The sequence below is a fragment of the Erpetoichthys calabaricus genome, chromosome 12 (assembly GCF_900747795.2).
Source record: "Erpetoichthys calabaricus chromosome 12, fErpCal1.3, whole genome shotgun sequence".
NCBI lineage: Eukaryota > Metazoa > Chordata > Cladistia > Polypteriformes > Polypteridae > Erpetoichthys > Erpetoichthys calabaricus.
In genome coordinates this window covers 71,110,279-71,127,090 of record NC_041405.2, presented here as the reverse complement: position 1 = coordinate 71,127,090, position 16,812 = coordinate 71,110,279, and the positions used below count along the sequence as shown (strand labels likewise).

At 36.7% G+C, this 16,812-nt stretch overlaps 1 protein-coding gene across 1 annotated transcript in view; it reads left to right on the top strand.

The window, feature by feature from the left end:
- The window catches only part of si:zfos-2326c3.2 (TRAF2 and NCK-interacting protein kinase), a 125,547-nt gene that overhangs the window by 78,332 nt on the left and 30,403 nt on the right, over positions 1–16,812 (top strand). The window contains 8 exon segments of the mRNA XM_028815689.2: positions 729–860; positions 5,465–5,520; positions 5,650–5,714; positions 6,202–6,296; positions 10,158–10,276; positions 12,084–12,174; positions 12,621–12,791; positions 14,034–14,160. Of these exon segments, the coding sequence (XP_028671522.2) occupies positions 729–860; positions 5,465–5,520; positions 5,650–5,714; positions 6,202–6,296; positions 10,158–10,276; positions 12,084–12,174; positions 12,621–12,791; positions 14,034–14,160 (856 nt within the window).

The window sequence follows — 16,812 nt, the reverse complement described above, 5'->3', positions numbered from 1 at the left end:
ATTGTATGAGGAAGTCGGGAGGGGCAGAGAAGTATGTAAGAGTTGTACAGGATATGTACGAGGGAAGTGTGACAGTGGTGAGGTCTGCGGTAGGAGTGACGGATGCATTCAGTGTGAAGGTGGGATTACATCAGTTGGATGGTTGGGAGACAAAGTGAAAGAGGCGAGGTTGCGTTGGTGTGGACATGTGCAGAGGAGAGATGCTGAGTATACTGGGAGAAGGATGCTAAGGATAGAGCTGCCAGGCAAGAGGAAGGCCTAAGAGAAGGTTTATGGATGTGGTGAGAGAGGACATGCAGGTGATGGGTGTAACAGAACAAGATGCAGAGGACAGAAAGATATGGAAGAAGATGATCTGCTGTGGCAATCCCTAACAGGAGCAGCCGAAAGAAGAAGAGAAAAGGAGTTTAACTGTTAGAACAAGTATTTTACAAGCACTTACTAACAGTGTGTAAGTGCACTGTGAATGCCACCTTTGTCGTGTTATGTTTTTTAATATTTAATGTATTTCTCATACATGACTTTAAAATGATAGATCATTTTTTTAAACTGATATGATAGCTCGGTGTGTGTTATACTCCAGGAGTTTCCTTGCAATATTAAAATTAGCACAAAAATATCACTAGATCTACCGACAATTGAAATTTTCTGTGGGTAGCTTTCCATGTGAATTTTGCTTTTCTTCTCAAAAAAAAAAAACACAACTCAACTAAAAACTTATTTTGCAGAATGCCAATTTACGATCTAGCCGAGAAAGCCAGCACAGTAGTTCCTTGTCGGATATGGTGGTGAGCCCCGTGTCCCCCAGTGAGGATGATGTCTTCTGGGATTTGCCACAGAATCATGAGGCTCCACCTAAGGTAACATACAATATTTCCTTGGTTGCTTGAAAGCACATTAATAGCTTCTGTTCCCAGGAAGAGCAATAAGATTTTCAATGATTTGCAGTACCTATAACAAAACATGGAAATATTTCAATGGTTCCTATATCAAATGAAAGAAGCAACTGCCCTTAAGAAGAGGAGAAAAAACAGAAAGAGAAGATTAAGCATATTCATAAGCTTGATCAAAGAAATGAAAGTTAAATGAAGGAAAAAGTTTTATAAATGTAAAAATTTCAAACAGTGAATGAGAACATCGAAAAAATGGAGATAACTGCCTATTCAGATCATCATAGCTTGTTAGTTGCTAACATCTGCACAAAATCTTCAAATCCATATTTCATGGTTCCCAAAGTACTGTTATCAACCATATTAATATGTGAATTTCCCCTTGGGATTAATAAAGTATCTATCTATCTATCTATCTATCTATCTATCTATCTATCTATCTATCTATCTATCTATCTATCTATCTATCTATCTATCTACTTGATAACCTATACTGTTTATCCGCAGTTCTATTTGTCAAGGAATATGTTTTGATATATTCCAAGATATATTTCCAAGATTCATAAGAAGGGTTTTTGTATTCATTTACATGTGTTATCTGGTTTGGCTTTTTTTCTGAGTGTGTGTGTGTGTGTTTTATAACCAGTATCTCTCGTTCATAATAATCTTGAAATTATCATTTCAAAACTATATGTTATTGTTTCTCTAGTCGCCAGGAGTTTTTTGACAATTTCTAGATGTTAACTTCATAGAATTGGCACTGAGAGCCCTTGCTTATTGTTTTCCAACATTATTTATTTCTTACTGATCTTAATGCACATCTTAACTGTTCATTTTCTTCTAAATCACTAAAAGAAACTCATACTTGTGAATTTCTAGTGATATTCTTGCCAATCTGCTCTTTGGCAGTTCTAATTTCTCTTTTAAGTTTTTACTTATTTTTTTGGTCCGTAACCATCTACAAGGTCATCTCAGTTTACTTCTCAGATTTTCTCTGTTTACATTTTTACATTATATTTTGTGTTTATGTTTACTCCATTCTTTCATACTCTATTTGTAATTGTTGTATAGAGTGCTGGTCTTACGAATAGAAGTGTGGTTAATAAAACTAATTCAGTGCTTGAAGTGGGCCAGTACTCACCAACACGCAATACCTGCACCTCTTCCAATATCAACACTGAGTACTGGCATTTGTTTTCTAATTTTCACAGGGGACACACCCACTCTTCAATTGACTTACAGTGTATCGCAATGATTTAAATTTCAGTGTACCTGACACTTCTTAGCATACCAATGTATACTGACACATCTTCAGGAACCTTCACGGACCCCCTCCCCACCCCAAAGGCACTTTGATCAAGTGTCATTGTATCTCAACAATCTACTTTTTACTGTATCGGCACCTTTTCTTAGCATATCAGTGAAAACCACAGAAAGTTCCTATATCGCCATGGATTATTTTTATGCTAAGTAAGCATGAGGCTTCTGGGGGTCAGAACTAGAAGAACAACTGTCAATAACCTAAGCCAAGACAAAATCAAACTTAGAAGGAGTGCAGAGAGTTCAAAAAACCAGAAAAACAAAACAAAGAAAAATTTTCAGAAAGGCTTGAAGGGTTTTGGAATCCATGTAGTCGGATGGGGAAGCATACCCCAAGTGACCTTTTATCCCGTCATGTTGTAATTGGTAGGCCACAACCACTGAGGACACGCCTACTCCAAGACGGTCCAAGTAATAGAAATCAACAAAAGTGCCATCAGAAATAACAGCACAAATCAAAATTAAAACTATATTTCAAAAACAAATTAACCCAGTGGATACCTAGGTATAAAATACCCCAACAGAAGCAGGCAATATTTAAAATATGGGTTTCTGACAGTTATATTGAATTATTAAAGAGTATTAGTTTTCTTGTTTGTCTAATATACAAAGTGGTATTATTTTGTGTTGATTGTCTTGTGAGCTGCAAGCTGTTCATATAGTCATCTAGAGTAATACATACTTGAGCAAAACGTTGCATTACCTACTGGTGTTAAAACACGCATTTATTTCTAGATCAACTACATTTTGGAGAAGCAGTCTCTGAAGCAGCAGTAAACTTTTATCATGTAGAGTCAGGTTCTAGTCACAACAGGAACTTAGGATCTTATGACCTGTACTATATGCCAGCAGAATTTTAACCTTATTGTAGAGAAAACAAAATACATGCCATATTACTGCTGCAAATTAGGCTCCTAAATAAGCTGTTTTAGTGGATTATCACATGTGTTTCTGTTTTGCTGGAACAGTATATAGTGTAAATAACATAACACTATGTAAATCACACAGCACTTGCATCTTGTCCATTACTTTTTATAAATGACATCCCAAGACATAAACATGATTGGTTTCCCCAGCTGTAGAAATAAATTTAACATCCCAGCAATTCCCACTTTTGTCTTCTGTTATTTGGTCATATGAATACTCATAACTGTTTGGAAGATAATGTGATTAGTTCAGGATTGTTATGCTAGAAATATTTTGAAGGTATAAAGATACTGTGTGTGACATTCCTTTTCAGAGCTGTTTAGATATATATTGAGGCTACCAGAGAGTTTCCCCTGCAGCACATTGTGTAAAGTGTTGCTTTTGTTTCTGTTTTTCTCAAGTCTTGGAATGGCTGTACCAAAAATAGCATAGACTCTGAGCAATACTGCAAAAACATGAACACTGTCATATCCCCTAGCCCATGCCATCAATTTCATAAATATAAAAAATATTTATAGCAATATACTAGAAGTGTTGGCTGGAAAAGACTTTCTTTTTTGTTAGGTTGTGAGCATGACCTTGTGACTAAAGCAAGTATAAATAAATTATAGCAGGCTTTGTGGCCCAGTTGCCACAACTGACTTGTTTTTCAGTATGGAATGACTCTATACAGTGGATTCTGAAAGTTCACTTTCTGCACATTTTATATTGTTGTAGATTTAATTTTAAATGGAGAAAATTTGCCATTTTTGCCCATCAATCTACATTCAATAACTCATAATGACAAAGTGAAAACATATTTTCATGCCTTAAAAACCAAGAACTAAAACCTCTCATTTATATATTGTGAGAATGGGTCCGAACACCATCAGACAGACACCAGCACTTTATCAAAACACACGTTTATTTTCCTATAAATAAAATCCACACAACACACAGTGCTCCCAGCACCAATCACCGTTAACCCGGGCCGTCTTCCCAATATCCTTGGACCGCCTTTCCTCTGCTCCCGGGAGCTTCATCCTGCTCTAGCTCCCTGATTGTAGGAAGGCGGCCCCTTTTATTTCCACCTGGATGTGCTCCAGGTTTTTGATGACGTCCTTCCGGCAGCACTTCCTGGTGTTGAAGAAGTGCTGCCCTTGCACCCGAAAGCACTCCGGGCGTCCCTGGAAGGTCCTTCCTCCACCTTCGCAGGTGTGGTGGAAGTGCAGGTTTCCCAGGCTCCATGACGCTCGGGGCGCCCCCTGGCGGTGGCTACGGGTCCCTATAGGTTTGAGCCTCCTGCCTCGGTCCCTGTAGTCCCCTCCTTATCCAGGGCGGTTGCCCCCTCGTGGCCCAGAGGATGTACAAACTGCCTCCCGGTCCTTCCAGGCATCCCGGCTGGGTCTGGCCCCCAGCCTACTGCGACAATATGTATTCAGACCCTTTGTTGTGCCACTCCAGATTATGGTCAGATACATTCTGTTTGCTTTACTTCACTTGAGATGCGCCTAGAACTTGACTGGAGTCCACCGGTGGCAAACTGAATTGATTCGGCATTGTGTAGAAAGGCACACACTGCTTGTGAGGACAAAAAATAAAGTGTGTAGAAAGTGAATGGATCCGAATACTTGCTGAATCCACTGTAAAATAAGTGCTGCTGCAGTTATTTAAGATTGCTATTCCCAGGATAAAAGTGTTTTTTTTTTTCATTTAAGATTTAGTCCACTTGTTATCCCAAAGAAATAGTGGAAGATCTTAAATAGCAGAAATATGATACACTGTTAAACAATTATTCATTGAAGTCTCCATGGTATATTATACTACAGAATAATATAGCACAAGATTGCACTAGTACATATAATTGCTGAAATATCCCATAAATGTCAGAAGTGATTCTACTCCGCTGGGCCCTTGAGCATGGCCCTTAATCTGCAATTGCTTCATCCTGGGTATGATGTTAATCTGCATTCAGCCCTGCAAGCAGGTCCTCCAACTTAGGGAAACACTTGGGGGTTGGTGGCAGGATGACAGGATTGCACTCCAGCCACCGTGAAAAACCTCACACCGTTCAATGTGGTGCTGAGGTGTCACCTGCTCCAGTCGTGTCCCAATCCAGGTGGTTTGTCCAGTGGTGGGTGCGGCAATCCGCTATCAGCACCTGCCCCCAACCTCCTCCTCCTGAAAAGATTAGCCATCAAATTTTGTTCTCCCTTTGTCCTTCCTCATTGAATCAATTACTCACTGTTAAACCTTTTTCTTTATTGAAAAGTAAAGGAGTCTCACAGTGAATTAACCATGAATCTGAAGTTTATGTTCACAATCTCTATCTGTTGTCCAATTTACAGGTTCCCCAGAGGACAACATCAAAGATTTTCACCTCCCATCAGAGGTCTGCATCAAGGTAATTCTCAAGGTGTTTCCATTTGTTGTAGACAGCATTATTCAAATTCCAACAGATTTTCAAGAGCACAAGCATTTACTGTCTTTTAAACTTGCAAGTGCATGTAGCTAATGTATTATGTTTTATCAGCTGCTTTCAGTTAACATCCCCGAGTGGAGACGAACAATTAGTGTCACCTCACAGCTCAGTATCAGGTAAGGATTCTCTTTGTCGTCTAAATGAATGTAGTCCCACCAGGGTGACCCCTTGATGTTTCTTTGTTTTCTCATATTATAAAAGAAAAAAACATTTCTATTTTCTAAATGTTAGTATTTGATTTCAGATGATAGGTTCAATGGGTTTGGATTAGCACTAAAAAATAGACACTTATTTAATCAATTGTATGGAATGAATTAGCAAAAATCACTTTTCACTAATATAACATATAATTTTATGTTTTTATTTGTAGCAGATGAATTCCCATAATTACTAATCAGTAAAACTCATTACATTTAATACAAGCTTTACATCGTTTATTTCACAAAAGCTATATATTTGTCAGCTCCTATGTAAATTTCCTTTTTATGATTTTAACTGTTTGAACAGATGCACTACTGTATATGAAATATAGTATAGTCAAGTATTAAGCTCTCCTGCACAGTTAGGAGATTCCTTTGACTTTATATGCAATTCAATTTACAGGTGTTTCAAAACTGGGCAGCCCCTTGCCTCAGAATCGACTTCAGCACAGTAAACTAGTACACAATGGATATGTGGGACCATCAGGCAAGCAACTGGTATGTGTATTATGGTTTAGGGGTCCTTTGGTATTACTTCTTTTAATTATGTATTGACATATATAAGGAGAAACAAATGTAACAACTTTAGTTATGTTTGGAGACTGAGAGCTACATGCAACCCGTGCATGGAAATACTAAAGATGTTCACCCATGACTTGTGTCTTACACAGTGGATTTCTGTTAAAATTCTGTGAAGACACAACTATTGTTAACTTTTCTGTCACAATTCCAGAGTTTTAAACAGAACATATTACATTTTCTTACTTGTTTTTGTTAAACTTTTCCATTTTTAAAATGTGACATAAATGTAATGATTATGCTTAATTATTGTTGTACTGCAGTTTTGTGTTCCAAAGGTGCCACTATTTTGGTTTATTTCTTATTTCAGTTATGTTCGGTTATGATTATTGCTAGCAACCTAGCTCCCTTACTACCCTTGTGATATCATCATCTTGAGGGTATTTAAGATGATGGCATGCTACACCAAGTGTCCAAGGTTTTAGACTGGTGAAGAAAATTTTCTTTTTTTTTTTTTCTTTTTTTTTATAAACATTTTATTAAATGTATTATAATCAAATAACATTCCATACAAGCAAGTCAAATTTTACAAAACTAGGTTATAATCAAATCAACCCCCACCCATGAGAAAGAGAGCTAGGCCAACAGAGTAAAACTTTAATAGTAGGAAAAATAAGTAAATAAATAAATAAAATTAAATAGAATAAAAAAAGGGAAGATTATCTGCTTCCTGAACTTACATGCTTATTCTAAGATCCTGCCAGGTTTTACACAGATCCTCTAAGTGAGAATTTGTTTTTTTTCCAGTTTCAAATAATATATAACATCAGTTACCCACTGACTTAGAGTGGGTTGGTTAGTATTCTTCCAGTTGAGACAAGATAAGTCTACGTGCCAATAGTGAAGTAAAGGCAATTGCAGTTTGTTTGTCCTTCCCCACTTTAAGCCCATCTGGAAGTACACCAAACACAGCTGTTAATGGGTTAGGAGGGATTGTGACACCAAGGCTGTCTGAAAGGCATTTCAAGATTTTGGTCCAAAATTATATTAATTTGGTGCAGGCCCAAAACATATGGCCCAATGAGGTTGGAATTTGACTGCAACGTTCACAGGTTAGACCTTGCCCTGGAAAGATTTTGAACAATTTTAACTGAGACAGATGCACTTGGTAGATGACTTTAAATTGAATATGCTTTGCGCATATGGAGCTTGAGTGAGTTCTGTACATTGCTGCCTTCCACTCCTTTTCTGAAATGTTGAGCGTGAGATCCTTTTCCCACTGCTCTCTGGGATCTTTGAAAAAAGGGACTTTAAAATGTTTTTGTATGTTACAGAAATGCTGTCTGAGTCCTCAAGACTGATCAATATTTTTTCTGGAATAGAAGTAGGTGGGAGGTGAGGAAAATTGGTCAGGTTTTGTTTAGAAAAGTTTCTAATTTGGAGGTTATGAAAGAAATGTGTTGCTGGAAAATTAAATTTGGAGTGTAATTGTTCGTAGGATTCAATGACAATGTCTATGTACAGATCTCTAAGTGACTTAATACCTAATGTTTTCCAGACATTAAAAACCGCGTACAGTGGTGCCTCTGGTCACGACCGTAGTTTGTTCCAAAACTATGGACGCAACCCGATTTGGTCGCGACCCAAACGTAATTTCCCCATAAGACATTGTAAATATAATTAATCCGTTCCAGACTGTACGAACTATATGTAAATATATATATTTTTAATCACAAAAATAGTTAATAATACCATAGAATGCACATTGTAATAGTAAACTAAATGTAAAAACATTGAATAACACTGAGAAAACCTTGAACAACAGAGAAAACTAACTTTGTAAGAGTTTGCACTAGACCCTTAGAAACTGCTCACTGTAAACACTTTTTTTATGAGTTTTAAGCAAAGGGAAAAAATTAAATGCCACTTCTCTTGCAAAACTTTTCAAACCATCCTCTACTGGCTTTAAATTCCTCACCTTCGCCACTCGAAGAAGGATTTTTTTTCAGCAAATCAACATGAATCTTCCTGGCTTTCTCGCATATGATCGGCTCACTTACGCTATCCCCTGCAAGTTGCTTTTCATTCAACCACACTAGCAACAGTTTTTCCACCTCTTCCAGCACTTGAGGCCTCTGCTTGGTTAACATTAGAACTCCTTTTACAACATCAGCAGGCCCTGTATACACAAACAAAAGAAAATGGGAAACGGAGAAAGCAAATCATTGGCACGTACGAACACGCATAGGGAAACTGGCCGCCAATGTTTTTGTTCGCCACCAGAGCGTGTGGTCGTGAACAGATGCAAAGTTTTGGCAAACTTTTTGATCATAACCCAATTTGTAAGTGTTCGGAAATGTTTGTGACCAGAGGTTCTACTGTACATTTGAGTGGGTGGGAAAAGGTGGTTATCATGCAGAGGTACAACAGATAATAGCTTCTGTATCTTGAAGTACTTCCTACATTGGTTCCATATTCTGAGTGAATGAAGCACAATTGGGTTGTTAGTATGTTGGCAATAACTTGTATTTATTGGGGTACAATAAGTACTGCAGGATTTTATTTCTATTGCGGACCAAGACTTGTGTATCTTCACCAATTTGTGTTAATGTCCAGGTGTTACAGCTTGTATATTTGCCATCCAGTAATAAAAGTTAGGTAGAGGCATGCCACCTTCTGCCTTAGGTCTTTGTAGGGTTGCCCTTTGGATACGTGGATGTTTTGAATTCCAAATAAATGAGATTATGATTTAATTTAATTTCTTAAAAAATTATTTATTGATGTATATTGGAATGCTTTGAAATAGTAAAAGAAGCTTAGGAAGGATATTTATCTTGACTGTGTTAATTCGTCCAGCTAAGTGAGATGAAGGGTAGAGCATCTATGCAAGTCTTGCTTAATTTTTTCCATGCAGACAGCAAAATTTTAAAGAGCTTTATGTTTACTTGTGTTGTTTACTCCAAGGTATTTAAACTGATCTGTGATGATTAAAGGGATCATGTCTAATCTAATACTGTGTGCTTGAAAGTTCACTGGAATAGTACCATATCATCTGCATATAGTGAAATTTTCTGTTCAAGTCCTTCTCTGATAATACCCTTTATCTCATAAGCATTTCAACAGTGAACTACCAGTGGCTCAATGGCGATTGCAAAAGCGCAGTTGTGACAAGGGTTATCCTTGTCTAGTACCACGTTTGAGTTTGAAGTAGTCTCAAATAATATTGTTAATACAAACTGAAGCTTCTGCACTGGTTTACAGTAGTTTGATCCATTCACAATTGTTCAGGCCAAACCCAAATTTCTCCAATGTAGTGAAAAGGTAGTTCCATTCAACCATGTCAAATGCTTTTTCTGCATCAAAAGTAATAATATCTCCAGGGTATTAGACTTTGTGGGTGAATATATTACGTTAAACAGGCGTCAAAGATTAGAAGCTAAGTGTCTGACTTTAACAAATCCAGTTTGGTTTTGGCTTTATGGGTGTTTTGGGCTTTGATCTATGCTACTAGTGAGGTTTTCCTCTCCTATCTCCATCCATTTCCTCTCTTTTTCTGTGTGATTCTAAACTAATTGAAAATCAACAAATATCATATATTCCCTATTTTTTAAAGAAGAAAAGATGGAAGTAAAGTTATCACCCTTATGTTTTTCTCATTACTTTCCTCAATATCTTAATGTTTAACCTTTCAGATGAATACTTGAAAAAACAAAACACTCTTGTGATACATATACAGGTTCTTTCTAAATACAAAATGAAGCAACTGATAATTAAAAATTACTCTGTTAGTAGTTGATAATATATTTTTCAGCTTTGCACTTCTTTCTAATATTCTCTTAGGGGTTAGTTTCATCGGCTGGTGGAAAGTCTTCCTTAAGTCCTTTTGGGAAGGTGACAGAATACTCATCATCCAGCGATGAGGTTGGTAGCAGTGATGATGATGACAGGAGTCAAAAAAGGTGAGAATTGCTTTCCAACTCTTTTAGCACAATGAAAATATTAGTTAGCTTAATGTCTGATAAAGCAAACTCATTCAGAGCAGATGACTCACAAAAAAAAAAAACATCAGGGCCTAAGACGTCTAGAGTTCTGAGTGGAATTTTTCTGGTAAACACTAGAAGATATGATTATAACTTAAATGTCATTGTATAGTAGTATATATGTAGGGCAGTGTGGTGTAGTAATTAAACGTTTGGAATTTTAACCCTAAATTTTTGAATTCAAATCCTGCTACCGATACTGAGACCATTTGCAAATCACTTCACCTGCCTGTGCTCCAGTTTGGAAACAAAGAAAAACAGTAATTGTTTTTATTGGAAAGAATAATTGGGAAGAAGGGTTGGTGCGTCAGCCTGGTACCCCATTTAATGTCAGGGGTAAATCTGTCAGGAGATAAGTGAACAACAATAAGTGAGCCTCCCTAGTAATGCTACCAAGTGGGTTATTGGGTCCAAAGAAGGCACTAGTCAAAGATGGTACAATAAAAGTCCCTTTATTAATTTGCACATATATAGCAATAGGCGTATAGCCTTCAAAAAAATTAAGAAAATGTTTATAACAGAAAAGAAATACAAAAAGAAAAGCAAGCGCTCCCATTTGATATACAATGGGGAAGACACACAAAAAACATATTCCCCTGTTGCACTCACTCTGTACTCAAGAGTGTGATACCTGGGAGGGAAAAAAAGAAAGAAAACTCATAAAATATAGCTTTAAACTGCAAATAAGGAAAGAAAGGAAGCTCTCTTCTGGCTAAACTGGCTTGCAATGCCAGCAAAACAACTAGCCTTATAACCTGATGGCCCTGTCCACTAAATTTGAGCCTTTCCACCTTCACCCTACTTTTGCCAGGGTTTTAGCTTAAAAAGCTGCCCAAAACAAATAAAACACATGAAAATTTCATTATGCATTCTGGTCATCCCCCTATTAAAAGAAAAAAGAAAACGTTTAATTAAAACAAAATCAGCACACATTAAATTCATGCGGAATTAGTTTTAATCCAACTCAGTCTTAACAGACGTAACCACTCTTTCAATAATGCAATTCACCTGCCACAGCTGTGTCCTTCACATGCCAAAGGAAATCACCACAAGACTTCACTTGCCAAATGACAACTAATTATGACAGTGAAGCAAGCACTTGCATAAAAAGAAAAGAACGTTTTACCAAATAAATATGATCCTATTATTTACACTTGATAAGGCTTTTTAGCTACAAGTGAAGCTGCATCATCACAGAATGATCAAATAATACAAAAGGGTTGAAAACAAAAGATTTTTTTTCATCAGTCACCTTATAAGACGATAGCATCTGTGCTGACATTTCCATCCTCTCAGGAAGGTGGTTCCTAAATATATGTTTATGGAGACCGCAAGGGGTAAAACTTCCAGTGGATGGGCGGAAGTGCTGTCACTGATTCACTGGACGTTCTTGCCTGACTCTAAAGAGAAGCAGTGAAAGACTGTTATTTATTCAACCCTAACCCTAAGCCTAAAATGTCACATATGATTGCATAGAAGTTACTCTGACACTATCAGTATGTGTGTGTGTGAGAGAGAGCCTTCAGGATGCAATTTTTAAAACAATGACCAATCCACCCTAATATGTAGTAGCTTATTGCAGAGAATGTGCCAAGTGGTTTGGTCATAGTAGAAGAAAGGGGTCTTACTGGACCTTGATAGGCACATTTCTCAGCAATTAATCATTTGGACAACTTGTGACAGCAATTCTATTAAACTGATAGATCTTCTTGTATTTGATTTTCAGGACTGGGTTAAACAACCGCCTGGGAGGTTCATCCCGTAATCCTTCGGAGGGAGTTCTTCTGCATCCTCATGGCAATTTAAATCATCAGCAGGTGAAAAATTTATATTTCTGTGTAGGCTCTGCTATAGTTATCTATGTGAGCTTAAAAATGCATTTTATTATGTATGAGTTTTTATATGTGCATGTTTGTATCAGTGTGAGTTTGTCCCTATATATAACAATGCTTGCAAAAGAAGGAAAGGATCACAGAACCCATAATAAGACATGACAAAAAGACTATAGCAAAGTAGATGAAAACCAATTCATCTATCCATCCATCATTAAACTTGCTTAATCCAGTTCAGTTCAATGAACCACACTATAGCAAAACAGTTTCTGTGTGCAAACCTAAAATCTGTTTATGCATAAATGTTTATAGACATACAGTATTTGTCATTTCATGTCTGTGTATGAGACTTTTGAAATGTTTCTTTTTCCGAAGTACATTTTTCTGGATGATGACTGAATGAAAACATTCTCTCGTTCATTATTCTACAGAATGGAGCAGACGCAATGAAGCTTCAGTGGCACAGACATCTGGATATGTATAATCAGAATCAGCACTTACCTGACCTTCTACGACAAAGCCATAATTCTGTTGCCCCAGGATCTCCGCAGATGTCGACGCAAGCCTTCCAGTCCTCTCCATCAAAACCCATCAATTTACATGTTAGTTGTTTTCAGCACACCATAAAAAATACAACCCTCTGAATTGGGGGAAGTTTTCAGATTAAATAATAAATGTAAATGACAGCAATGCTGTTAAAGCCCATCCTATAAAATTGGCATAGAGTAAATGTTTACACTTCATGAGCTCAGACTCAGTGTTTCCCTTGGAATCTCTCAACGTTGCATCTCCAGCATATCTCCATGGAGTTTGAAGGGACTTTTACATATTTCATCATCAAAATAGCTGTTATTTTCCAATGAGGGATGAGTATCACATGTGAATATTTTTACAGAAGAATGGGTATGTCTTTCAGAAGAGTATCCTTTCCTTTAGTAACAATTTTTCTGCAAAAAGATAGTACTTGTTCTTAGATCATTGCCTCTTGTTGCTTGATATGGGTGCCTTTGCTGAGGTAGACTATGCAGACTGAAGAATGTATGGTAGAAAGCTTGAAGATAGATGGAGATAATAAATAGCAATAAATTGATTCTTTGGAATCAAGATAAGTTAAAATCAAGTTTCGTTGCTACGTGATTATGTCATCTGTTTATACAAGCAAAACAATAAGAATTACACAAAACATTTGTTTCATTCTTCTGATTATGAGGTGTTCAGGCCTACTTGAAAGGTAAATTGTAAATGTGGATCGTTTTCAGTTTCATCTAAAGGGACTTTTGCAACTTTAGGGACATTTTTGTCTTTTGCCAGTGGAAACCTTAAAGTTTTGCTTTTCTATTGTCTTTGTACAATAGTAAAGCACATGATTTTGATTGACCTCTAGTTGTGGTTAACATATTCAAATACACTTAGACTGTTCCACTCCTCAGCACTTACTGTACTCATTGTGTGACCGAGTGCATGTTGCTTTCCTTGATCATGGTACAACTGTAAAAAATACAACTAAGCAATTATTATAATTACATATTTATAAAGAATCATGAATTTATGTTGCCTTTTAAGCAAAACAAAAAGCTAGATGCAATACAGTTTGTTTTTGAGATAGAAAAATTATTTATCTCCTGTAACTCATCCATGTTCCATTAGATGGCAGTGCTGTTCCATAGTCTCAGAATGCTTTGGTGCCTATTTATTCTGCAAAATGATGCTGAAAAAGTACACTCTGTCAAGAAATTGAGCGTGTAGCATAGTAGTAAATAACAGTATGTAAGTAATGATTTCTGTTGGTAATGTTGTCCTTTCTGTAAGTCTTATTGAAGTACATGTTTCTTAACTTTCTGTAGAGCCCAGTAAGCCCCAACTCACAAGGAAAAAACAACTCCTCCTCCTCGTCTTCATCATTCACTTCTTTCATTGATTCTCGACTGATGCACATTTCACCACCAGTAAGCCCCGTGTCACAAAGTCCTGGTAAGGTATTGTTTTTAGAATTGCCTTTATTTTTAATTTTGTCTATTTTTAGTTTGTCTGTCTGCCATAGCATCAAGGGAATCTCTGCAGCTATGCTAATGTTACCAGTGAATTATCCATTAGAATGCATTTTGTTATGCAAGTATTACTAACATGCATCATACTATTCAATCACATAGAGATTATATTGCAAATTGTAGTACTACTGCAGAAATTCTTACTAATTTATGAATGTGTAGTGTTTTTTGTTTTAAGTTTATTTTTCTGTAGTGCTCTACACTGAGTTGAGGCTTACAGAACTGTAACAAATTCACAGGTAAAATGCAAAAAATACATGCTTAACAAATTATTACACCATGGATACACATAAAGAAAAATTTATTTAAACACACTGACAAAGCAATTCCAAACTGATTAACATACAGTAAATAAAGCCTAGCAATATGAGTCCATTATTGGAGGAGAAAAAAACAAAACTGCCATCAACAGTTTTCCTGGAGAAAATAAACCTCTGGGTAGTCCACCGTCAGTTATAACAGAGAAAGTTAAAGACAGGATCAGGTATAGTTACAATCCTGGAGACCTGTGTCAACTAGCTACTCACCCCCTTGTGGACTTTCTACAGTAAAATCAGTGCTGGGCTGTCTAATATAATGGCAGAATCTTTTCATTCTTTGATTCCAAACCTCAGTATCTAAGGTGTATTCACCATGGCAGGAAAACAGCTTGGTAGCTGTTCATAATTATTTTAATACTTGTATTTTTACACTTGTGACTAAGAAACAGACACAATATGTCCAGTTTATCATTAGCTCTAATCAGGGTATAATTGACTAAAATAGCAAGTCTTCAGCCTGAGACTGCAGGGCCATCTCTAATATAGCCAGGCAGGTCATTCAACTGCATGGAGACCCTGTTGCTAAAAGCTTGACCTCACAATATTATTTTGTTAATCTTTGGAATCTTTAGTTGGCTGGAATCTTGAGATTGTAATACGAACTCTGATTTGTTAGCAATGAAAAGTTCAGAGAGGTAAGCAAGGCCCTTGCCATTTAAAGGTTTATTTATAAGACGGAGAATTTTGAAATCAGCCCTAAGCTTAACTGGAAGCCAGTGTAACAATTTAAATGCAGGTGTTATGTCATTATACTTTATTATATAACTTTACTGTTATAATTAGATTTGCCCTTATTAAGTTATCTGTTCATTTGTAGCTCCAGTTGTGTGTTTTCAAGGAGGAACAAAAATTCAGCATCTTTTGTTTATGGCTTATCTACCCTGAATATGCCTGATCTTGGGAGCTAAGCAAGGTCTGGCTTGTTTCAGACTTGTGCAGGACACCACCTCAGAATAGTGAACACTGTTAATGTTTTTTTTTTTCTGGCAAGCAAGAGAAGACATTTACTGTTATCGTCCCGTAATCAATTTAATTCCTAACAGTGTTTGTCTCACAGGCCTTATATGTTTTCAAGAGAAGTCCATTATAAAACCTTTCCATTTATACCCTCTTCAGACTTTGAGAACTGGTTGATACAGTGTTTTCTATTTCAAAAATGGATTTTTGTTTTATATTGGATTTATAACCTGCATTACAAATCAATCAGATATATAATTTCTTGAACTCAGATTTGCAGTTTTGATCACCAGGTCAGAAAATCCTCTATGGATACCAAGGTGGAACCTAGCTGTGCCAGATCCTGCATTTTTCCCACCTACCTAAACTTAAATTGCTTTTTTTTGTATAAAACCACTTACTTAACAGTCACATCCTCTGCAGCTCCTTCTGTCCCTGAAGCACTAAAAACATATTCCTTTTTTGTAGTTACACAGACTAAATAGATTCTACAGCAATTAAATAAAGCACTTGGAATGTACAATTTTCACTAACAGAGGATATCCAAGTATAGATCCCACAGTACCACAGTATTCATCAAAACAAGATTCTCAGGAATGGAAACATCATACCATTTATCTTCCCCTTCCTTCCTAAGACTACCCATTTTACAGGCTAGATCTTCCATATGATTACCACCTAACCACACTCTTGCCTTTATCTCCTAGCATTAGCTAGTATAATATTCCATACTGGAAACTGTTGTATCAGGAAGCACTGTATCACTTATAAATGCATTTGTCTCCATATCTGGTCCCACTGGAATGATTAGAACCACACAATGGGTCTCCAGTCTGTTCAGAAAATTGGTTACTAGAGTTTTTGTAGAAAGTGTCTTACTGTTGATAAGTAAGCAACTCTCTGAAGATCGTGTTTGAGTTGTCAACATCAAATACCTCATTAAGCCTTGTAAGATAGTTCACAAATAGGTGAAGCCTTGTAGGAGGTTACACAAATTATTTACTGTATATATAATAAAATTTTCAGACACACTCCCTGCAAAGGTTAAACGACCAAAATATCATGTCTTCAACTTTGCTATTTTTTTCTGCACTGAAGTAACCTTATACCCTTAGATTTAAGGTGAATCAATGTTTTCCCCTTTTTGTGTTATGTGTATAAGAAAAAAATCATTCAAGTATTTGAGAGGGGGGAGATTGAAATTGTCAAACTGGCTAAAAATCAGTGGAAATGAGGGTAAAGAGACTAAGACAAGGCTCATACAAGCCACTGTTGCCAATTAGTGTCTACCAGATTAG